The sequence below is a fragment of the Artemia sp. Qi Xiang Cuo genome, chromosome 6 (genome assembly GCF_049724085.1).
Source record: "Artemia sp. Qi Xiang Cuo chromosome 6, ASM4972408v1, whole genome shotgun sequence".
In the NCBI taxonomy this organism is placed as follows: domain Eukaryota; kingdom Metazoa; phylum Arthropoda; class Branchiopoda; order Anostraca; family Artemiidae; genus Artemia; species Artemia sp. Qi Xiang Cuo.
The window spans coordinates 63,900,801-63,925,496 of NC_142799.1; the positions used below are offsets into that span (position 1 = coordinate 63,900,801).

A 24,696-nucleotide genomic window follows, 5' to 3' on the forward strand; every position below is an offset into this window, starting at 1 on the left:
TCTTCAGTATATAAATAGCAGGCCAAACTTTAAATTCTTAAAGGAAAACCGGAAAGATTCAAACTACTATTTTCTTTTTCCTTGAAAAGACTATGTCAATATAAAACGAACATAAATTAATTAAGAAAAAACTTTTTCCACAAAATAATTTTTTTCAAAAAAAGTAAAGAACTCCATTAAACCAAAAATGAACAAAAACAGAATCAAATAATCTACCAAGCATACAACTACCACAAATCAGTATCAATAAATAAATGAAACCCTAAACGAACAGAAATTAAAATAAATAATAGAGTCAAACTCAAAACGAGCAGAAATTAATGTTAGTTGGTTTCAAAACCCCTATGATTTCTAAAAGCCAAAATATAATTTGTACTTTACTGATAAAATTCTTTAAATTTTTTCACTTGTATAACTTAAAGAAATGAAAAATTATTTAAAATTTTAAAGAATAAATATCAGCATATGTATATTAAATTCACAATGCAAATTTTTTTCAGTAAATTCATTTGAATATTTTCAGTAAAGTGCAAATTATATTCTTGCTTTTAGAAAACATAGGGGGTTTTGAACCCTACTCATTTTAATTTCTGCTCGTTTTTAGTCTCACTCTGTTATTTACTTTAATTTCTGTTCGTTTTGGGTTTCATTTATTTATAGATACTGATTTGTGGTAGTTTTATGATTGGTTGATTATTTGATTCTGTTTTTGATTAATTCATTTTTGTGGGAAAATTCTTGATGGATTTTGAGTACAATATTAAAAAAAATAATAAAAGTAATGCTTGCAATTTTATCATTTAAACAATAACATTAGACAGCTTCTGTGTTTGACAGTTTCGTGTTACATTGTTTATATTTTTTGAAAGTTTAAAGCGCTTTGTAGCTAGAGTCATCATTTATTTTCATCCCTCCCTTCATACCTAGCAATAGCTAGGTATGATAAAAAAATTGATAAAGTATGATAAGGTATGATAGGTATGATAAAAAATGATAGGTATGATAAAAAAATGATAGGTATGATAGGTATGATAAAAAAATAAAGCTAGGTATGATAAAAAATGATAGGTATGGTAAAAAATGATAGTTATGATAAAAATGATAGGTATGATAAGAAAGTGATAGGTATGATAAAAATTGATAGGTGTGATAAAAAAATGATAGGTATGATAAAAATATGATAGGTATGATAAAAAAATGATAGGCATGATAAAAAATGATAAAAAATTTTACTCGCCCTTCTGTTCTTCAATTTTAAGCCCTTGGTATGCCTATAGTTCTCTACTATAAACTTGGTTAGTTCTGTTCACATGTATCTCCTATTGAACAGAATAGGAATGGCAATAACCAGGAAAGATTTAATGACCTAACGAAACACATATAGCAATAGCTATGCTAAAACAAACTCCCCCTTCCCTACTTCAATTTAATTTCTTTGTATGCCTGTGGTTCTTTACCATAAACTTAGTTAGTTCTTTTCACATGTATATCCTTTTTTAAAGAACAGGAATGGCAATGACCTGGACAGATTAAATTGCCTACCAAAACTGACTGAAAGCAAGCTCACCACCTTATATGTGTATTCAAATATAATGACTAGTATGAAAAACCTCCAAATCCATATTGCACAAATTATGCCTTAGGTTGTTTGAGTAGTAGCCATAAGGGCATTGGTAGCCCCCTCCCTCTAATGTATATGTATTCTCATGGTTATTTAGACTGACATTGGTGAGCTCCTAACTTGATAGTTTCCTGACTGTAGGGGATGCATCCTTTTTTGGTGTATTGGGTATGGGATTAGGCAGTGAAGGTTTGGTACATTAAGTGTCTTCTTGTCTGAAAAATGAAAGATTTGATTTACCAATAATGAAAGCTGGTGACTGAATAAGCAATTTGCTTCAATCCAAACAAGTTGTCATGTTAACAGGTCAAAGGCTAATTGCTTACTGACCTTATACATTGTTTCATTCGTTTATTAAAATTTGTATGTATTTGTACAGATGTTGCTGTCTATTTGATTGTTCAGGATAATTTTCATAATACTTAATCATTATAAATAAAGACCAATACAATCAGGCAACATAATAACTTTATATTTGTCTATGACAACCTAGGGTAATTTATCAAATTGTCTTGTTATTATAAATACCGCTATTATTTCTCAAGGTGCTTTAATTAATTGACAGCAATTTGGCAACATGCTTATAATGCATGTTGCCACATGCGTTTGATCAACATCATTAGTTTTGTTCAAATTTACATTTGTTTATATGTATATATATATATATTATGTTACTGTCAATTTGATTATTCAGGGTAATTTTCATAATAATCATTCATTATAAGTAAAGATCAGTGCAATCCGGCAAGGTCATAATTTTGTGTATGGCTACGACAATCTAGGATAATTTATCATGTTGCCCAGTTACTATAAACACTGCCATTATTTCTCAAGTTGCTTTAATTAATTGACAGCAGTTTGGTAACATGCGTATGGTGTGTGATTCTTGTTGGCCAATCAGTAACTAGTTCTTTGCTATACACTATTGTCATTTGTAAACATGTATATATTTTGTATGTATTTGTAATGAATAAAGATTTGCAATAGAAATTCTCAAATATGAACAGAAAATTTCCCGAATTGCACAGTCAATTTCAAGCATTAATCATAATGTGTGGTTAATGTAATTTTTTGTACATAATTTATTATTTCGTTGCACTCCACTGGGCGCTTCTTAAACTTTATAGTCAATGCCAAATCATTTGACTCTAACCTATGCTTTATACATGTTTTCTTTATAGACTGATTTTTTTTTCCTTTATGTTGCAGCACTAGTCATGTTTTCATCTGCTGCTGGATACCTAATGGCACCGGCTGCAATAGATTATAAATTGATGACGGTGTGTGCTATAGGAACTGGATTGACCTCTATGTCTTCACACGCCTTTAACCAGATTATGGAGATTCCTTATGATGCTAAAATGGGACGAACTAAGAACAGACTCCTTGTTAGAAACCTTATTAGGTTTGTATATGTAACTTAGAAGACCAATTGGTGCATGTTTTGGTATAAAGGGTTATTAATGTAGTTAAAATGTTTAAAATAAATAGCCACCATTGGGAATAAAGCCAATGAGCTCCACTTGGCTATTCCGTTAGGCTATTGCAATAACCGGGAAATATGTCATGGAGAGAAGAAAAAAAAACAAATTAAAGCTAAACTAAGATAAAGTTGAAAAAGATAGTCTTAAATTTTTAAATGTCTTCCTACCTAAAATGCCGGTACTGATCTTTGACAGGACTGATCTTTGACCAATCATATTGTAGTATTATGGTATTGTCATTAAAGACTGAATTTTAACGCTAGTCATTAGAATTCGTATCTTAGAGAAAATCCTACTCTCAGTTGCAATATGAACAGAAATACCTTGCTTGAGTTGTTTCTGTAGCTGACTGAATTAGCCAGCATATAATTAATAATTATTTTAATTGTTGGTTTTAATTTTAATCTGTAATAATCACTTTTAGTGAGTAGATGGTAGTGCTTCATAACTGAAATCTTTGATCAGGATCAGCTTCACTAACAGTATGTCACTTTTTAATATTTTAGAGTTTATTGTTGTACCTAGAAATTTTCTATAGGGCGACAGAAAACTGTTTAGGGAAATTACTATATGTCTTTGTAAGCTATACCTTACTGAACTAATAATGCGAGCCTCGTTTGTTTCATGTACAACAGGATGTCAACAAAACAAAGAGTTTGTGTGCTCGATTCATTTTTATGTTGACGGTACCAAGCTCAATTTATTCTCCAGTGACATAGATGTCGTCTTTTGATGACATAAAAAATTGCATATTTTCTGTCATATTTTTTCTTAATTTACATTCTTGTCGGTGGAAACGATAAATTGAACTCCATATCTAGTAAATGTAGACAGGCAAAGTTAGAATCAAATGAAGTTATGACTGTGGTAAGAAAATCACTATGCCTTTAATGAACTAAGTTGGCTCAGTCTAGGAATAGTAATTACCTCCATCATTAGAACTTGAAATTTTTTTTCCCTGGCTTGATACCTAATAATAATCTCGTGAGTCAAATTAAAGGTCGCTTTTGTGTGATAAAGCAAGACATAACTTCGTAATAGGATGAGATACGCAGGAAAAACGGTCTCATAGCTTGTTAAGACAGTCGCTTGGGTCACTTTTCACCTACGCAAATCTCAAAATTTTGAAATTTTTGTATAATTTCTTAAACCCATCGTTTAATTGAATTTTTTGGGGGCTCCTCTGTATGTACCTGTTTCATCCATCGGCCTGCTCCTAAGAAAGTTTATTTTATGCATTTTAATTGTAGCTTTTATTTGGACCAAATAAGCAACATTCCAGGAACATCAAAGATATGGGCCAGGTTTTATCAGTGGACCCAAAGTATTAACGTCCAGTTAGAATGCTGAATTAATAATAATCGAACTTAATAACTTTTTATAGAAAATGTATTTAAAGTCGAAAGTGCATTAAAAGTCAATTCAGCCATCTAACATGACTGATCTATTTCTATTTAAATAGTCTAATATACCCTCGCTAATTACTGACACCTAAAACTGATCTATAAAGTATTAACTTCGTCAGACAATAAGTATGATTGGTTTGATATCAAACATATGACATACTGGAGCCAAAAAATGTCAAGTGCCAGAACATGGTTTTTAAACCTTGGACCTTTAGGAAAAATGAAGAAAGAAAGAGATTTTCCTGGTGATAGTAATGAACGAATTAGAGATTTAAAGCGAACAAAACTCATTATCCTAAAACTGTGTAACATATATCTGTAAAGTTTGCAGGAACTTGTTTCATCTTTGTGAACTTCGTTGAGAAGAAATAAACCTATCTGGCCTATTGCATGTCAGAAATCTGACCCCTTATGAAAAGCTAGTTATGCTTTCAAAAAGGTTTCAAATTAATGTAAAGAATTATACCCAGAATTGGCTTTGGATGCTTTCTACGTCGCGATCTTAATTAATGATGGTTAAATTTTTTGCTCACATCTGTTTTACGTTGCCAAATTTTAAGAAATTAAGTCCTGAACACTTAAAATATATCGGTTCTGCATTTATAAAATAATTAACGAATTCTGGTTCTAGCTAGGAGTTCAATTAAAAATGGGTGGGTAATAATAATCCGTAGCCAAATAGAAATTTGATAGAATTCTGTGTATACAATATTGAAAGTGACACACTTGAGGATCTTGAGAGTATTTTGTAGAAATGTATTTCCTCATAGATTCTTTCAGAGCAATTTGAATTTAAAATTCACGATTAATAAAAAGCTGATCAGCTTTTTGACTGCAAAAGTCCTTGCATTTGATTGTTGTTGGATTAGCCTATTGTTATCAATGTTTTGAAGTTTCAAATTACACGCTTAAATAGGAGGCTCCACGTCCAGACCGTCATTAATGCTGATTAAAAACAGAAAAACGACGCGAAGCCCCGCGTTCTGTCACTATTGTTATAATCACTCGAAGCGAAGTGCACCCTTTGCAAGGGATGTGATAATGTCGGAGAAATTTAAAGTTTGACGATATTCTTTTCTTTTCAGCCCGAAACATGCTGCCATCTTTGGTGCTATCACTGGTGCTGCTGGCCTTTCTGTTCTTTATGCAGGTGTTAACCCCCTCACCTGTTCTATTGGTGCTCTAACGTGGTTTCTCTACGTCGGCGCGTATACGCCAATGAAAAGAATGACAATATATAACACATGGGTAGGATCTGTGGGTAAGTTCGTAAGGATGTATGTCCAAGTTGTGTTTTGGTAATAATTGATTAATATCCTTACCTTCTTTCCTGTGGTGGCGCATTTGGGTTGATCTCTGCTAGGTAATATGTGACCCGGGGTTTGATATCAGCTGCAGCAACCCGCCTCAAGGCTAGGAAACTGATTCTGGTGATGAGATCGTGCGAAACATTTTCCAAGAAAGAAAAATCTATGAAAAGTTTTGAGCGAATTTGAAACTCAAAATAAGCATAAATAAATATAAACGAAAAAATAAACGGGATTGCAACCAACAATGAAACCAAAATTATATGAACAGAAATTACCATAAATAGGTTTGGTGTCACAACCTTACGAAATAAGATTTCAAAAATAGTTAATGAGTGATATGAAAATCTAAAACGAGCAGAAATAAGGTGTAAAAATAATTATTAATTATATGCTGGCGAATTCAGCCAACTAAAGAAACAACTCAAGCAAGGTATTTCTGTTCATATTGCAACTGAGAATAGGATGTAGATAATTTCGGAGACCACACTGCCTTTCCATGACGATTAATAAAAGTTCAAATAGGGATAAAATCTTTTTAATAGATAGTGTTTCACAAACAGTGATAGAAATTCACAAAAAATATCTAATATTTCGGTCACATATGCAGTGACCATCATCAGTAGTAAAACTAAACTAAAAAAATTTAAAAGAAAAGTTTATATACGAAATCAAATAAAACTACATATTGTTTAATTCTCCAATTTTTTTCAAAGCAAAGGCGGAAGCTAGCCTCTTTGACCTTCTGTAAACCAAAGCCTCAATAAACCAAAACTAAAATAAACAAATATTACTATGAATGAAAATATTAAAGATCAATAGAAATTAAGATTACTTATCAAACTTAAGACGAACAGAAATTATTGCGAACGAGTAAATAAGACGAAGAAGGAAAAAAAAAATCAAAATAAACAATCAATTTAAACTTAAAACAAACATCAAATAAAAGTAGGACTGCTACCCTCTCAAAACCCCTAGAGGCTAGAGTTTTACTTCCGCTTTACTGAAAACAAAATAGATGTTGAAAGCTCTTCTTTTTTTCTTTATAATGTTGAAAATTAAATACTTTGCCAAAGAAATTTTGCATTGCTGACCTTTACAGTCGATACGCCAGTAGGCTTGAAAGTTGTATAATTATAGGAATCCCCAGTTTTTGAAACTTTACAGCCTGCTAGCGTCTCGACCGGAAAGAGTCGGTGGTATAAATTTTCTTGGGGAAAGTTTCCTTGACGCATCTGAAATTTGGTCCCCTTCCTCTCCTTAGCTCCTTTCCCTTAATTTTTAAGTAGACCTGAACATTTTTGTTCAAAAGTCTGAGAAGAGGACAAATTTGACTAAACCAAATGATCGTTCTCGTATGAAATTAGCCCAAGGTACTTCCCCCGTAAGTTTCAAGCCGATCGGGGAAAAAAAGAACTGACCTGCCTTTTTGCTGTAAAGTTGGCGGTGGGTTCGGTATTAGAGGAGGCGTAGGCCCCTTTGTGCCTCCAATCGTAGAGGTCGAAAATTCTTGTATGACTCTAGTTAAAAATTGGGTCTCGTGCCTTTCTTTCCGCTAAAAGTTTGGCAGTAGGGAGGGGAGGGGGCTGGAGGAGCCACCGGGTGACTGATTCTCCAGTTGTGCAGAGTAAAAGTTGACGCGTAATTTCAGTTCAAAAACGAAATGTCTATACCTACCTTTCTGCTAAAAAATAATGATAACAGTAATAATAATAATGTCTGCTGTTGGAGAGGACTAAGTGGAGCTTGTGCTTAGCTTTTTTTACATTGAGTCAAGACTTAGTTTGATTTTGCTCTGAGTCAAGAAATTGCTTGTTTTTACCAAGACGAGACTTAGCTCATTTCTGACCTAGCTGGCTTTGATTTGAGGTAGGACTTAACTCATTTTTGTACAGAATCTTGATTTAGCTTGATTTTGTAGTGTCTCACCTAAACTCCGCAGCTTGTACTTGACTCTTTTATGCACTTTAGTCCTGAAGCTCGCTTTTGCACTGATTTAGTCCTGAAGCTCGCTTTTGCACTGGCTCAGGGCTCATCTTGTTTATGCACCAAGTCCATACTTAAATTGTTTTTGCACTGCGTAACATAAATTCCGCAGCGTGGAATGGACAATTTGGATAACTTGGAACCTTTGCCAATGGCACTGCACGGGTCAAGTTTCCTGGAGGCACATATTTTGGATTTTCGACCATTTTGAGTGAATTGACTATCTGAAAATTCGATCCGATGTCAAGGAAGACTAACGTAGTGATGGGAGGAGCTGGTTTCCTGCTGATATACTTCAAATTTTATTGAAAGTAGTCTTATTACAAGTTTCTAAGACAATCTATTCTTTAGGATGCTAGGCAAAACAGATACATTTTTATACAATCCTAAAAAGGGCTTATGCCAGAATTGCCTCTCTCTCACTCGGACTATCTGTCTTAGCTTTTTCTACAGTTAAATCATGGTTTGATACCCGCAACTACTTGATTTTAATTACAGTAAATACGTCGATGATACAGAGATACGAGATACGTGGCTTTGAATTACTAAATAGACGCTACTGTGTTGGCTCTTACACTGGGCTACGTTGTCTCTGTTGTCTAGTATTATTTGTTTTTTTTCCTGTTTTTCTTTTATTTTTGAAATTGTGTGGAACAAAATTAATTATGGAAAGTAGTTTATTTGAGCAATGAGAAATCCATGTGGCCCACTGCAACAATTTAGGTGACCTAAAACGCTCCTATTTTTAATTTAATGCTTCGTTGTTTTCTCTAGGGCTTTTATTTGACTTCATTAGTTAAGAAGATCCAAGATAAATGTGCAGAAAATTGAATATCCTTTTACAGATTGGCATTTATTATATCCAAGTTGCTATGGCTTTTGGTTGTTTTGTATAGAGATAGGCGTGGTTTTGGCCTGAAGTTTTAGATGCGAGATTCTGTAAAGTGTGAATCCCAAAACTGTCTTGAGGTGAAGGAGGAAAGGCCAAATTTTATTTCCTAAAAAAACTACCAAGAACTAAAAGAGGAGAAAAAAAAATATTAGCAAAAACTAAAACATTTTATTGCCGAATGTACTAAAAAGATAAAAGAAACAATTTCTGCTCCCCAGAAAACGATTTTTTTTAAGATTAAAGATAATTTTTACATGTTTAAAATACGTTTAATTATATATTTACAATCATTAACATATAATTATATAAACATATATATGTTTATATAATTATATTATATATTCATATTTATGTTTGCATAATAATATGTTTATGTTATATGTTTATATAATTATATAAACATGTAATTATATGTTTTATAATTATTCAAGGAGAAAGTTCTATGGCATGGCAGCCCTGTGCTTTCTTTTTTAGTCTTAAAAATAAAATTTTCTGCACAAGAAAAAAAAAGTTACTTTTAGTGTATTTGCAGAGAAACGTGTATATTTAGAAATCTTGGTGATTTCTTGGTGTTTCTTGGTGTTATTTGTTCATTTTTTAAAACTTGATTTTCCTATAGTTTTTCAAGTAAAATTATGATCTAAGTCTGCTTAAAGCTGGTAACCATAAACTATAAGAAAATTAGGTTTAAAAATATTAATAAAATATAGTAATAAAAATACTTAACAAAACTTCAATAAACCCTTTACCAACTGAAAAATCTGACTAGTTTTTTAGCAATTTCCTGTTGACCAATCAAATATGGCTATATTTTAAAGGCGATAATTTTGTCCACAAAAATGTCTCTAGGTCTTATTCTATGTTTCGTTAATTTTTTTGAGTTTCTGTTCATTTTTTTTTTCATTTATTATAGTTGGCAGTCTACCAACACTGATGGGGTATACAGGCTGTATGAATACCATAGATTTGGGTGGCTTGCTCTTGTTTGGAGTTACATATGCGTGGCAGTTTCCACATTTTAATAGCCTTTCGTGGTACTTAAGGCATGACTATGGGAATGCTGGATACAAAATGATGTCCGTTTGTCGACAAGGTATCTATTGACTTTCTGTTTTGTTTTTTTTTTTTTTTTCTCTCTTTTTTTACCTATCACTAAAACAGTCTCTTGAAATACTATTAAATCTTTGTTACTAATCACTATTAATTTAAAAAAACAAAGTTTTTCTGAGGGAAGTAAAGAACAAAGTTAAAACTTAAAACGGACAAAAATTATTACTTCAGAGCCTGTCTAATATATATTAATATAACTAGTATAAAGAAACCAACTAATTATGTTTCCCTATGCTTTTAGGATTATACAAAACTAGAAAAAATGAGTATGTAGCCAAACAACACTAAACGAATCTATAAAGCTTTTCACACTCCAAAAAGATTTGTGACTTCAATGTAAGTTAGTACACATTTAAAATTATCCTAAAAACATATTTGTAAAACTAAGTATTTTTTAATAACAGTGAAGTACCTAAACAACAAGTAGAAATATTTGACTAATTAATCAAGCAGCATTTTGCTCTCACCAGCTATAATACCAATAGTGGGCAATATACAGTCTTAATTTGTAAGAAATATGTTTTAGTATCATTTGAAATGAAGATAAAATAAGACATAATATGAATTCTGGAAATCTGATTATTTCTCTCTATACAATAGTGAATTTCAAGCTATGATACAAATTTTAAATCTAGTCTACAGTTCTAATTCTATCACGGTGGCTTTACTTCGAACTTGTGTACAAATTAATCATGACATGTCCTTTTAAGAACCAAACGAGAGCCAGTCATTGGACTGAGCCATTATGCAAAAGTGACACCAAATTAAGGTTTTGATTCTATAAAAAGTGTCCTTAATTGGTTTGCTTTTACTGTACCAAAAGTCCTATATTATTTTGTGTTTTCAGTAAAGCGCTAGTTTTGTATAATCCTAAAATCATAGAGAAACATAATTAGTTGGTTTATTTGTGCTAGTTATATTAATGTATATTAAATAAAACGGGAAATAATAATTTTTTTTCATTCTAAGTTTGAACTTCACTCTGTACTTTCCTCGGAAAAAATTTGTTTTTTTAAAGTAATCTTTGCTCGTTTTTGATTAAAATTTGATGTAGAATCAATGATGCCATGATCTTTTTTATATATACGGAAGAATGTATGTTCGTTTTAAGTTTTAATGTCACTTCCTAGTTTCAGTTGAAAATATTCACAAATATGACCTATGATTCAAGTAAACATACCACTCGATGCCTGTTTTTTAGGGTTCTTCCGAATATAATAATATAAATTCAATTTTAAACCCTTATGAAGAAAGGCAGTAGCCACTTTGCATCCTATGTACCATCCTACCTTTTTTATTGTTTTTTTTATATAAATAGTTTTTCCATTTTTCTTTCCCTACTCGGCTTATCAAAAACTTGCATTTCCCCCTTAAATCAATGAACAGTATATTTCCGCTATTCGCCGAAACAGTTGATAAATAGTAGAAAACACTCCCTAGAGAATATGGAAAAAGTAGGCCACTTTTAGACATTTAGCAATTAGCACTGAAAATACTTCCTAGAGTACAATATTTCTTATGCCATATAAGAACACCGAATTTTCAACAATTCATCATTCATATTTTGAACTAGCTCATATTCACTAAGTACAGAAATTGAAGAAAAAATTAATTCCATGGATTCAACGACTGATTTTCAACAAAAAATGGTAAGTCTGTTATTATTTTCCTCAGGCTTTAGAATGGAAAATATTTATATCGATAGCTTGTTCTATTCAAATATTTGATCATATTATTATTATTTACTAAAGCAGCCACTGATGCCATAGAGAATTGCCCCTTCTCTCTCTGAAGAAATAAAATTTCAAACAAGATATTATTCAAAACGTTGAATATAATAAGAAATCACTAATATTCTAATGCTGGGAGTGTGCCGGAGAAGCAGGGTTGCCATCTCTAGTGATTTATCACTATTTCTAGTGATTTTTTATGTTGCCAAGGGATTTTTTTTCTAGCTAGTGATTTTCGTTCTAAAAATAGTGATTTTTTACCTAAATCTAGTGATTTTTCACGATATAGCGCGTTTATTCATGATTTAAATGAATAAATGATACAACAATATAACTATTAAAAAAAACACACAAAATAGTGATCCACTACAGTTCCCAATATGTCCCAGGTTAGCATTTATATAAAACTAATAACTTTTAAAATTCCAATTTCCCACTATATGTCCATATCAGATATTACCCCAGAGCATTATTATCGAGATAATATGCGAACTAGTTAATCGTAAAATTGCAAAAATGTTCAATATTTACTATTTTACAACATTTGCTCAGGTCGAATTTTTGTCTTCATATTTATATTGTTTTTTTTTTCTCTGTAATCTATTAGTTCTAAATTAGATTTTCTTCTGTTAAAACCTTTGATAGTGGAGTGAATGGTGGATATGAATATACCCTCTATATCTGCAAATAGAACAGAAAGGGAGTAATTGAAAAATAAGATGGTAGGTAGCCTATATATCAAATTCAATATACTAAATAAAAAAAAGAAATCATTGAAAAAGAAAATAGGACTTAGTGCTTTTTATGATAGGATTTGTAATACTATAGATAGATTGTTTTGGGTAACTAGACAGTTTAAATCGATTGCATTTCGACAATTTAAGTCAATTGGGAATGAGGGGGGGGGGTATCTAATCTGGGAATTGTCCAAGGATTTTAATTTCTACTTCTAATATCTAAGCCAAATTCCAGTAATTCTCCAAATTCTCTTTTTCGTAATTGAAACACCTAATAAACAGAGGTAACGTCCTATTCTTCAAGTTTTCGGATTGATATGCTAATATATCGAAGAGTTTGCGGCAACGAACTGTAAGAATAGAGCTGCAAGGCTCAATAGTAACCGAAATCTTAGAAACAGAATTTTGAAATCAATCATTATATCATTGGCTTATTAAGTTAATTCCAAATATGTAAGATTCATGAAGCTTAGTTTTATCCATAAAAGGCTAAAAAACTGCGAAAATTTGCCGGATTTTTGAAAGAGGGAGGAAACACAAAAAAAAATAAAAGGGAAAGAATTTTAATTAAAATCAAACCATTAGATTTGGTGTATCAGAGAGCCCTACTGTAGAGGTTCCAAGCCCGTATCTGCAAAAGTATTGAATTTTGTATTATTTGCCAGAAGAAAAATCACGGATGCGCGTTAATTTTCTTTTTTCCCAGGGTTATCGTATCGAAACAACGGTTCTAGAGCATTAGGAGAGGGCTCATTTGAACGGAAATTAAAATTTCTGGTGTCGCTTTTATTTGAACAAATAGATTGAACGGTTACTAGCCCCCCTCTCACGTCCTTTTTCCCCCAAAAATTGTTCGATCAAAAGTTTCAGATAGCCATTTTGTTTAGCATAGTTGAAAGGTTCCAAAACTATACCTTTATATCTAACATAACCCACGCAGCCCCTGAGGATCTTGGGATGAAAGTATGCTAAGGATAATATACGACCTACGAAAACCAGTTTCATAGCCACAAAGACAAATAACGGGTGACAGAATGGATTGAACTTGTATTACTTGGGCTATATATTTGCAAATTAGAGGGTGGGGGTAAGGTTAGGTTATTATACCCCAACACTGCCTTAATTTGAAACTGTATTGCCCAAATCATATTATTATATAAACAAAGTGTTATTTTCTTCATCATATCTTGACATATTTCATTAGGATTAACGTAACTTAAAGTTGTGGGTGTGATCCGTATAATTGACAAGTGCCTTTTTATTTCTAAGAACCAATAAGACCGATGCTTATTGAAATTTGTGTTGAGTGGGACACTTTTGTTCCATGGAATTATAAAAAGGCCATTTCCAAAATTGTCGCTTGTGTCCCTGTAATTATACTAGCTCAAATAGAGTAAAAAAAAAAATGTTTTCTAATTTTTTTTTTGGGAAAAAAATGGGGTTTTGGATCGACAGGGAAAAAAAATTGAAAAGAAAAAGCAAATATTTTGATTAGATCACCGATAACCAATTTTCAGTTATCTCAGCATAAGCTAAGGGTACCAAATCGGGAACAGGGAGGAAGTGAGGATTTTGTTCCATCCTCCGCATAAAGATACAAGTAGGCATTTCTCAAAATTTCAAGGGTATTTTTCGCTTGAGCAAAAAAAAAAACATCAAACTAAAGGTATTTTTCCACATCTAGGGTGTAATTATACCCCCTTCCTGTATGTTTGCCTGTACAGAACATGATAGTGAAACAAAATAATTATTAACTACAATGATAAATAGTATTATAATTTTAGTGATTTTTAGTGATTTCTTGTCAATAATATAATGGTTTGTGTGCTGATTCAGTGATTTTTTTTTCACGAATCTAGTGAATTTTTTTCTCACCGGATGGCAACCCTGAGGATAAGAGGCTTTGGGTTTCAGCTCTCACACACAATTATAAATTATTTATAAAGTATAGGCCAATTTATATTTTATAAATCGGTGGATGTACAAATCTTTGCTTTTGTTGCAAGCAAGGGCATCGTTTGGGGGCGGATAGGGGCAGTTCCCGTCCCAATAATTTGGAGGAAAAACTATTATAGAGCCCATATTTATTTTCTATCCGAATAGGGACCCTTCATGCCCCTCTTCAGTAAAAATGCTGGAGCTAAGCCCCTGGTTGCAAGTTACAGCTGTGGTTTCGTGACAATTGATATAGCCTATTTACGGTGAAACCCTTTGAGAAATAGCACAAAAAGTATCATTATAGTGTCCTATGGCACTTGGAGATGGCAGAATTTATAAAAAGTACGCAGATATGAGAATTAGCTTTTGAATGAGCCATTAAGAATCTCTCTATGATGTTGTAGTAGCCCGCTAGAACTGTTGAAAAAGAAAAGAGAGAAAAAAAAAAAACCTGAGACAGATCAGTGCTACCGATGCAAAAAATTGATTTTCCTTATTGTTCAGGCAGGGGGACTGTAACTTCCCTCTACAAGGTTTTGACCACTTTGATTCCAACGGTACACTTCATTTTGATCTGACGCTATTTTCGGGGTGTTTGAGGTTTTTTTCTAAATCGCCATAAATTTTTTTTTGTAATAAACTTTTTACTTTCAAGGCGAGCTCAAATAATAGTCGAAATTCCAGAGTCAGTGTCAAATGGAAATTTTTTTCACTAGGCACTCTTTTTTAAAACGTGTTTTTAACTTTCGGTTGCTAAGGACCCTGGTTCGCTCTTTACTAGGTTGCAGCCATGATACCTTGCCGGGACATGCTTTAAAACAATGAGCATAGAAAATGACTGAAAAAAAAACAACAGCGGATACCGATATTCCCGATACGACACATGGAATACCAATACGCATGATACCGATTCATACAGTGTTGATAGGCCCAATACCATACATAGGCTGTTTCCAGGGACTGCGGAAGGTCATACTATCATCGGCACCACATATATTGCAATTTTGAGTTATGTTAAACAAAATGGTTATCTCAAAATTTTTATAGGGTTAGTTGGGGGGAGGGGGCCTGTAGGGAGGGGGGGGCTATTTGCCCTCCAATCTGCTCGGTCACTTAAAAAGGGCACTTACAAATTTAATTCCCTTTCTAATGAGCTATTACACACCTCTCTACGATGCTCTGCCCACCCCTTAGACCATCTAGAAAAAAAGGGAGACAGATTAGTGCAAAAAAGTCATTTTCCATGGTGTTCAAGGGGGGGAACTTTAACTATCCTATACAAGGTTTTCGAGCATACTGATTCCATTGGGATAGTTTTTATTTCAAGTTGACGCCATTTTCAAGGGGTTTCAGGCTCTTTTTCGAAATTTCTTTTCGCAATTTCATAAATTTCTATTCACAATAAACTTTTGTTCCCAAGATCAACTAAGACAATAGATGCAGTTTCAGATTCAGTGTCAGGTAACAAGTTTTTCTCATTAACCTGTTTTTTTGAAAACACGTCCTCCTACTTCCGGTCACTTTGGCCTATGGTTTGCTCTGTATTAGATTATAGCTGTTACTGCAGCCATAATTACTAACATTAGGAAATTACGTAAATAATAGCTTTATATATCAATACAGATATATTAATCGATAATTACGATATCTGTAATTATTGGAAATTATTTAATCGACATCTTCATATATCGATATATTAATCGATAATTACGATATCTGACGATACTGCCTTTCCGTTAAAAAAAAAAAAAATATGAAAATTAAGAACATAGCAAAAGTAGCAGTAAAACTTTTAATCAAGCCTTTGAGAAATAAACCAAAAAAATTCGAAGACCTTATCAATAAAGAAAAAAACTAAACAGCTAAAATATACATGATATATATGAAGAAAAGCATAGAAAGGCGAAAGAGCTTTTCGTGTTGTTATCTCGTATGTTTTAGCTTTTTAGTCTGTTCTTTTTTTTTTCTTTTTTTTTTTTTTTGTCTTCCTGGGTATGAACGGAAATGCTCAGACTTGTATAAGTTAATTTTATACTGCCTTGATTAAAAATTATATCCGTTACTTTCAGATTTCTACATTTTCATTTAATTTATGATGAAATTGCTTTTGAAGACTTTTTCTGTTTAGTCTTATTTTTGAAAATTTTAGTTTATTTTTATTGATTTTTTAAAAGTTTTACAGGTTACTTGTACATTTCCATATTTTAGTTTTGTTTACAACAAATTATAATTAAAAAAAAACTGCCATAAAGTTGCCAAGAAGTTTTTGAGTCGGTTGAACTCTTTGCTGTTTTTTTTTTTCCTGTTTATTTGTTCAAGACATCAAAAATTTTCGGGATAATGGCAAAATTTGTTGATACTATACCAATTTCTTTAAATAGTAGTTTTTATTAAAAATTAATTTTTAAAGTATATATATTTTGAAAATTAATGTAAATTAGGTGCTCCCTTTTTCTGGCATCGTCTTACACCCTTAGACAAAGAATTGGAATTCTATGTATAACTATTTTAATCTTTTTTGTTTACAGATTTGTGCCGTAGCACGACAATACGTTACAGTTTGGGTATGTTGGGTATTTGTAGTGCCATGCCATTAGTGGGACTCACTCATTGGTCTTTTGCTTTGACGTCACTTCCGATTAATGGTCTTATGGTGTACCTTAGTAAGTTTCATTTGTATATTTTACATATTATGGACTAATTCAAATGGCGAATCGAAAATATGGTATAACAAACCTCTTTCGATGAAAAACTATTTAATCTATGAATCCCAAGGGAAAAATATACCTAAGTAATTAGAATAGCAAAGAAAAAAAGCGGCTAGGTTGCATAATGCCAGGACCACATAAGACTTTTGAGTGACCAATCAAACTTAAGGCGTATTTTTTTTAAGATTAGGGCTTTTTTTGAGAAATAATTGGAAGCGTTGTAGAGCAGTTCTTCTATTTTTAACAAAAATCTGGCCAAAGATAGTTAAGACAAAGTAATAGTAGACAATACGTCTGCTGAGAGCGGTTTTGCCGAAAATAACAGTTTTGTCGAAACTGAGTTACAAACGCTATGTTGTGTAAAAAAAATTATCTTTCGAAAGGTATAATTGCCGTTGCTGTAAGACGTCAGCGCTCTAGCCTATAGCCAATTCTGAGATACAAATGTCAAAATTTTCAAACTCGTTTTTCTCGGAATTTTGGAGAAACGGATTTGGCAAAATCAGATTCGGAAATTTAATGCTGTGTAAAAAAAAATTATCTTTCGAATGGTCTAATTGACATTGCTCTAAGACGCCAGTGCTCTAGTTACAGCCGATTCTGAGATACAAATGTCAAAATTTTCAAACTCATTTTCAGACGAATCTCATGTCTCAGCAGACGGTCTCAGCGGACAAATAGCTGGGAACAAATTAGTTTTGATACAAGCTTTTCAAACTCATTCCTTGTCATTTCGATCTTCTGCTTCTGCAGGGAAAGCGTCATTAATGAAGAGCCTAAAAGAAAATTTATAAAAATCATCTATCAAGAAAAACAACGAAAAAGCAGCATAATATTTAAGAAATAACCAAGAACTGTTATATAGAAAAATTGGGTTACATAAAATTCAGGGGTGACTCCCTGTAGTTTGTTGGTTCTGTTCCACTTTTGATTTTCGATTTTTTTTTTTTTTTTTTTTTTTTTTTTTTTTTTTTTTTACAAACTTGTTACTTGAACTTTAGAGGGAATATAAGCTCCATTTTTTTGTTTTGCTTTTTTATTTTTGCAATAAAAATATTATTTTGTCTAGCCTGTCACTGCATTGGGCCATTTGTGTGAAGTATTAGATGCTAAGCTTATGAGCCATGTGCAGAACATACTATTTACTATCATTTTTCATACAATCTTGTAACTTCAAACTGGGGTTGCTCGTAACTTTTTTGGGGGGATACAAGATCTGTTCTGCTGAAAGAGGGCCGATACGAAGCAGATGGTATCGCATCAAGACGTATTTGCTTTATTGGAGATTATTCAAAATAGTCACCTTGTGATTCTACATACCGATGAAAACGAATGTAGAGCAGCTAAAAAGAGTTGCAAGCATCTTTTGTCTCGTTGGTATTCAAAGACAATGTCATATCTGACTGGATATTCTGAATCGGTTCGCAACGCGCTCATTTTATTACCAGCTTTTGTTTTGAGAATAGCCAGAAGTCTGCAGCAAGTCTGGAGAATAGGACAGGTAGTCGAGTACCACAACACTTTTTCTGGGTTAGAAAATCGCAAACAATCTCAGCAATGTGCGCTAGTGCATTGTCATGCAACAAACGCCAAGTATCTTGGCGTAATAGACAAAGTAAAAGTAATAGTAGACAATACGTCTGCTGAGAGCGGTTTTGCCGAAAATAACAGTTTTGTCGAAACTGAGTTACAAACGCTATGTTGTGTAAAAAAAATTATCTTTCGAAAGGTATAATTGCCGTTGCTGTAAGACGTCAGCGCTCTAGCCTATAGCCAATTCTGAGATACAAATGTCAAAATTTTCAAACTCGTTTTTCTCGGAATTTTGGAGAAACGGATTTGGCAAAATCAGATTCGGAAATTTAATGCTGTGTAAAAAAAAATTATCTTTCGAATGGTCTAATTGACATTGCTCTAAGACGCCAGTGCTCTAGTTACAGCCGATTCTGAGATACAAATGTCAAAATTTTCAAACTCATTTTCAGACGAATCTCATGTCTCAGCAGACGGTCTCAGCGGACAAATAGCTGGGAACAAATTAGTTTTGATACAAGCTTTTCAAACTCATTCCTTGTCATTTCGATCTTCTGCTTCTGCAGGGAAAGCGTCATTAATGAAGAGCCTAAAAGAAAATTTATAAAAATCATCTATCAAGAAAAACAACGAAAAAGCAGCATAATATTTAAGAAATAACCAAGAACTGTTATATAGAAAAATTGGGTTACATAAAATTCAGGGGTGACTCCCTGTAGTTTGTTGGTTCTGTTCCACTTTTGATTTTCGATTTTTTTTTTTTTTTTTTTTTTTTTTTTTTTTTTTTTTTTACAAACTTGTTACTTGAACTTTAGAGGGAATATAAGCTCCATTTTTTTGTTTTGCTTTTTTATTTTTGCAATAAAAATATTATTTTGTCTAGCCTGTCACTGCATTGGGCCATTTGTGTGAAGTATTAGATGCTAAGCTTATGAGCCATGTGCAGAACATACTATTTACTATCATTTTTCATACAATCTTGTAACTTCAAACTGGGGTTGCTCGTAACTTTTTTGGGGGGATACAAGATCTGTTCTGCTGAAAGAGGGCCGATACGAAGCAGATGGTATCGCATCAAGACGTATTTGCTTTATTGGAGATTATTCAAAATAGTCACCTTGTGATTCTACATACCGATGAAAACGAATGTAGAGCAGCTAAAAAGAGTTGCAAGCATCTTTTGTCTCGTTGGTATTCAAAGACAATGTCATATCTGACTGGATATTCTGAATCGGTTCGCAACGCGCTCATTTTATTACCAGCTTTTGTTTTGAGAATAGCCAGAAGTCTGCAGCAAGTCTGGAGAATAGGACAGGTAGTCGAGTACCACAACACTTTTTCTGGGTTAGAAAATCGCAAACAATCTCAGCAATGTGCGCTAGTGCATTGTCATGCAACAAACGCCAAGTATCTTCTTCTTGGTATTTGGATCTTGTCCGCGTAATTCTGGTGCATATAATCAAATTAAACTTTGCCAACACAGTTACACACGCTCCTCCTCCATCCCAATCTATTCAAAGTCTCCGTCTTCCCACCCTCCCAGGAATTTCCAAATTTCTTTTAAATATTTCTTTATGACATCCTCCAACCCCAACCGCGGACGAGCTGCTTTCTTTTTAGTGCTTGACGGTTGGCCGAAAAGGACAATCTTTGGCATTCTTTCATCGTTCATCTGCAGAACGTGCCCTTGTCATCTCAACCTTCCTCTCATTGTAGCCCTAGAAAGCGGGATTGAACCACACATTTCGTACAGCCTACTGTTTGAGACACGGTCAGTCAGCCGGATACCCAGAACAATCTTTAGAAAATTTCTCTGGAAAACATCTAGCAACTTCTACAAAGTTCGCAATTAAAAGAACAACCCATGTGCAGGCCCAATTTATTATATACTTAGGGAGATGATTGTTTCTAGGTGGATATCACCTTTTACGATCTTTACCGAGTTTCAACATAAAACACAGATTGGTTCTTCAAGAATTTCAGAAGCCTCAGTAAAAAGGCTGTACAACACGACTCTATAATTCCCTAAGGAAAGTAGCGATAATTTTTTGATCAGAGGAGGTTAACGGAGGCGCTCTGGTAATCTGGTAAACACGCCTGACATTGAGACATTTTGTCATAATGGGTAGATTGGTGCAATCCACTGCGTGCGAATCCGCGAAATCTTCCATCTAAAATTACCTTTTACAGACAAGATAGTGAATTTTTGTTGTATTGATTTACACCCCTTACTGCCTGAGCAGATCACAAATGATGGCAGTTCTATTAGCACTTAAAACGTTAAAATGAAGTCTGAATAGCTGATAGGTAAGTTTTCTGACCCCATATTAGAAGGCCGTAGCCTTCGAGTATCACCTCTCAAACAGTGGACTTGGTTCTGCTTGAAGATCCTATCAAAAAAGGGTTTTGCCTGTTTGTAATCACTTCTTAAGTAAATCTTCTGGCAAAAAATGCAAAATTCCACATTTTTGTAGATAGGAGCTTGAAACCTCTGCAGTAGGGTTATCTGATACGCTGAATATGATGATGTGAATCTCATTAAGGTTCTATAACTTTTAGGGGGTCTTTCCCCCTTTTTTCGAAAATCAGCCAAATTTTCTCAGGCGCATAACTTTTGATGGGTAAGATTAAACTTGATGAAACTTATATATTTGAAATCAGAATTAAAATCTGATTCTTTTGATGTATCTATTGGTACCAAAATTCCGTTTTTTAGAGTTTCGGTTACCATTGAGCCGGGTCGCTCCTTACTTACAGTTCGTTACCACGAACTGTTTGATTTAAAATTTGAACCAATAATTTTTACTGAAAAGGCGTTAACATTTCACTTAGTCATGTTAAAAAACAAAAAAATAATAATTATCCAATTTACAAATTGTAGAACAGATACAACACAGGGGAATAGCCTCTGGACCTTCGCTGTTTAAAGTTTCCTTATTTTCACGACTATTAGACAACTTCTAAAAATGTCTTGAACTTTAACGAGTCTTTTTGGTTTGGTAAGAATTTTTTTTATAAGAATGCTCCAGTCGGGATCAGCATTGTCACGTCCCTTGATAGGTTTCACTTAACCTGGTCTTCTGTCATTCTGGGCAAGAGTCATCCCTGAAACACTCTTTGGCGTCAAGCCAACGCTCATAAAGCTTAAAAGGGTTCAGTGGGATTCCAAAAAACCCTCTTTGAGTATACTAGAATAGAAATTAAAGCATTACCATGGGTTGACGCAATTACTTCTCATGAATTAAACGTTGTCATGTGGAATGGGTTAATAAAACGAGATACGTAATTTTGCTCTCAGGAATAATTTTTATTTTCCCCATAACCTCCAATTTTTTTCTATTTTCTTAAGCTGAATCTTGTAAAAAAGACAAAGATCAAGCACTCGATAATTCATATTTAAATTTGATTCTTTAATGTGCCTTTCGTTTAAAATTCTGTTGTAAATTAGACCATACATAAGATCGATTGTTGTCGTACTATAATTACCTTGTTGTCGTACTAAAATTAGACCATACATAAGATTGATTGTTGTCGTACTATAATTACCTTGTTGTCGTACTAAAATTAGACCATGCATAAGATTGTTTGTTGTCGTACTATAATTACCTTGTTGTCGTACTAAAATTAGACCATACATAAGACTGTTTTGTTGTCGTACTATAATTACCTTGTTGTCGTACTAAACTTAGACCCTACATAAGATTGTTTGTTGTCGTACCATAATTACCTTGTTGTCGCACTAAAATTAGACCATACATAAGATTGTTTGTTGTCCTACTATTATTACCTAAAATCAATTATAAATTAGTATGTCCATTAAGAACAGAATTACCATTAAGTTATCCTTACTAAATTGGGAGCTCACAACTAGAGGTGCCCGAAGCCTTTGGAGGTATGAGAAGCAAATGCTTGGAGTGTGGGACCTATTTTGGGATACTGGTAAAACGAAGTTGTAGACATAGCAACCTTTCAGAGGCAAGTCTCGCCAAGACAACTTTTCATAATTACTAACTTTTCAGCTTTAAATAATTGAACTAGATTTCAATTTTATGAACTAACTAGGACTATTATTAATCGAAAGTTAACCAAAAATAATAACAGACAAATTTGATACAAAAATAAAAATCATTTGATGTCAAACCCCTTCCCTCCTTCAAAAAATAATTGCTTTTTATTAATTACATTTTGAAATGCAGTGAAGAGCATTCTGCGAGGGATTCTTGTCAAGCCCATAAAAGAAGCACTTTCTTTACCAAATGCTTGGTGAATTAAAATCAAACTAACTATGTTCTTTCCTTTGTTTGTGGACTCGGTCTGACTAACCCCTGAGCACCTAATATTTAGAAGTCATAAGCTTCAGCTAATATAGGCTCAAACGAAGGCAATTTGTTTGGCAAATCTATCAAGTAGCATATTGACTGAGCTAGTAAATGACTCTACAAATCTTAAAATTGAAAATATTCTAACATTGTGAGAAAATCCCTTAATCTTAAAGCTCAGCTGAAAAACCGCTCAACATGAGGGTTAACCTAGAAAGAAATCTTAGTTCAAAACCTGGCATAAAATACGCCTGTATTGAATAAATATGGAAGTTTTGTACCTTAAAAAATGCTACGTCTCTATCCTTGAGAATCACACTGCCTAAGGCCAACACAACTACTTACGCTCCTCCATCCCAATCTATTCAAAGTCTCCCTTTTTATACCCTCCCAAGAAGTTCGCATTTCCCTTAAATCTTTCCTTACGAATTCTGCCCACCGCATTCGGGAACAACTTGCTGTTCGTTTGGCTCTAGACGGTTGGCCGAAAAGGACAATCTTTGGCAATCTCTCATCCTTCATCCGCAGAAGGTGTCCTAGCCATCTCGCCCTTTCTCTCATTTTAGCCCTAGAAAGCGGGGTTGAACTACATTTTTCGTACAGCATACTGTTTGAAATACGGTCAGCCAGTCGGGTGCCCAAAACAACCCGTAGGCAATTTCTCTGGGAAATATCTAGCAAATCCCCCTTTCGTTTTTTGGAGCGATCACGAATCAGAACCATGCTTAGCAACTTTCATCACTGTAGCTTCCAGTATTCCAATCTTAATTCGCAGACTTATCTTTCTCTTCTTCCAAAAAGATATGATTTCAGTATGTTTTTTTTCAGTTTTTCTGTAGTCAGTGAAAGTTCTCTGAAGCTCTTAAAGAACGTTTTAAGAATTTGGCAATATTGCAGTTCACTTTATGTCGATATTTTAATCCAAAAAGACGAAATTGTATTAATGGAGATAGACTATTTTTTTGCCATAATAATTGAAATGGTGATAATTGGCTTTCTTTTCAGGTTATAAGTTCTATCAAAAGCCTGGAAATGCCAAGGCTAGACAGTTATTCAGGTATTCCCTAGTCTATTTGCCCCTGGTTTTTATGCTGATGTTGCTTCAGAAAAACGAAAATCCCGAATTAGAAGAAGATGGAAAGCGCTCTATTAGCTAGTTTCATTATTTAGGCCACAATTCCTGAAGTTTTGGTAGGAAATTGTTATCTTTGTCTGTGATTTTGATATTCATGCCCATTCTTCTATATATAGAAGTTAAATGTGACCTTATTTCTCCAATTCAATTGTACTAATAGTTTCATTGGGCCTTATTTCTTTAATACTTATTCGGCGTTAGAGCCAGAGAACAAAGCACTATTTTTAGAAATATTCATGTTTTTTTTTTGTCAGAAAAACTTACTTCAACCGGTATTTTTGTTATTCCAAATTAAATGTGTTAATGAGAAGACATTATCAAAGGAGTTTTAAAATTAAAGAGAAAAGTTAAGCGATTGAAACTAAAAAAAAAACAATTAAAATAATTATTGAACGTATATTTTTTCGAATGTCAATATTGAAATAGAAGAGGAAAAAAGCTAATCTTGAAGAAGATTTTGTACCATATCCCAATGCATTGTCGATCTCATTGTACCTAAGTTTGAAAACTGTTTTGAGTTTCTTCAAACTTTTATCCATAATAGACATAAAATTAAAGAAAGTTTGAGGACTGAGAAATTTTAAAATTTCATAAAACCATAGAAATTTCCTACTTAAAATGTTAGGAAACAATTGAAGAGCTTGTGACTTTTAGAGAAATAGTTTTTCTTAAACCCAGTGAATACTGAGGGGAATAAATAAATAATTCATTAAGAATATCAGTATTTAGACTCGTTTAATATTTATCAACGTGTCAGTATTGTATAAACGAATAAATGTTTCCTACTATG

The 24,696-nt window shown here is 33.2% G+C and overlaps 1 protein-coding gene across 1 annotated transcript in view; it reads left to right on the forward strand.

The window, feature by feature from the left end:
* LOC148951505 (protoheme IX farnesyltransferase, mitochondrial-like) overlaps nt 1-24,696 on the forward strand; it is a 37,885-nt gene extending 13,189 nt beyond the window's left edge. Inside the window, exons 3-7 of the mRNA XM_089090300.1 lie at nt 2,831-3,026; nt 5,597-5,772; nt 9,610-9,789; nt 16,740-16,874; nt 23,777-24,696. Of these exons, the coding sequence (XP_088946426.1) occupies nt 2,831-3,026; nt 5,597-5,772; nt 9,610-9,789; nt 16,740-16,874; nt 23,777-23,928 (839 nt within the window). The 3' untranslated portion in view covers nt 23,929-24,696. The remainder of the gene's footprint in view (nt 1-2,830; nt 3,027-5,596; nt 5,773-9,609; nt 9,790-16,739; nt 16,875-23,776) is intronic.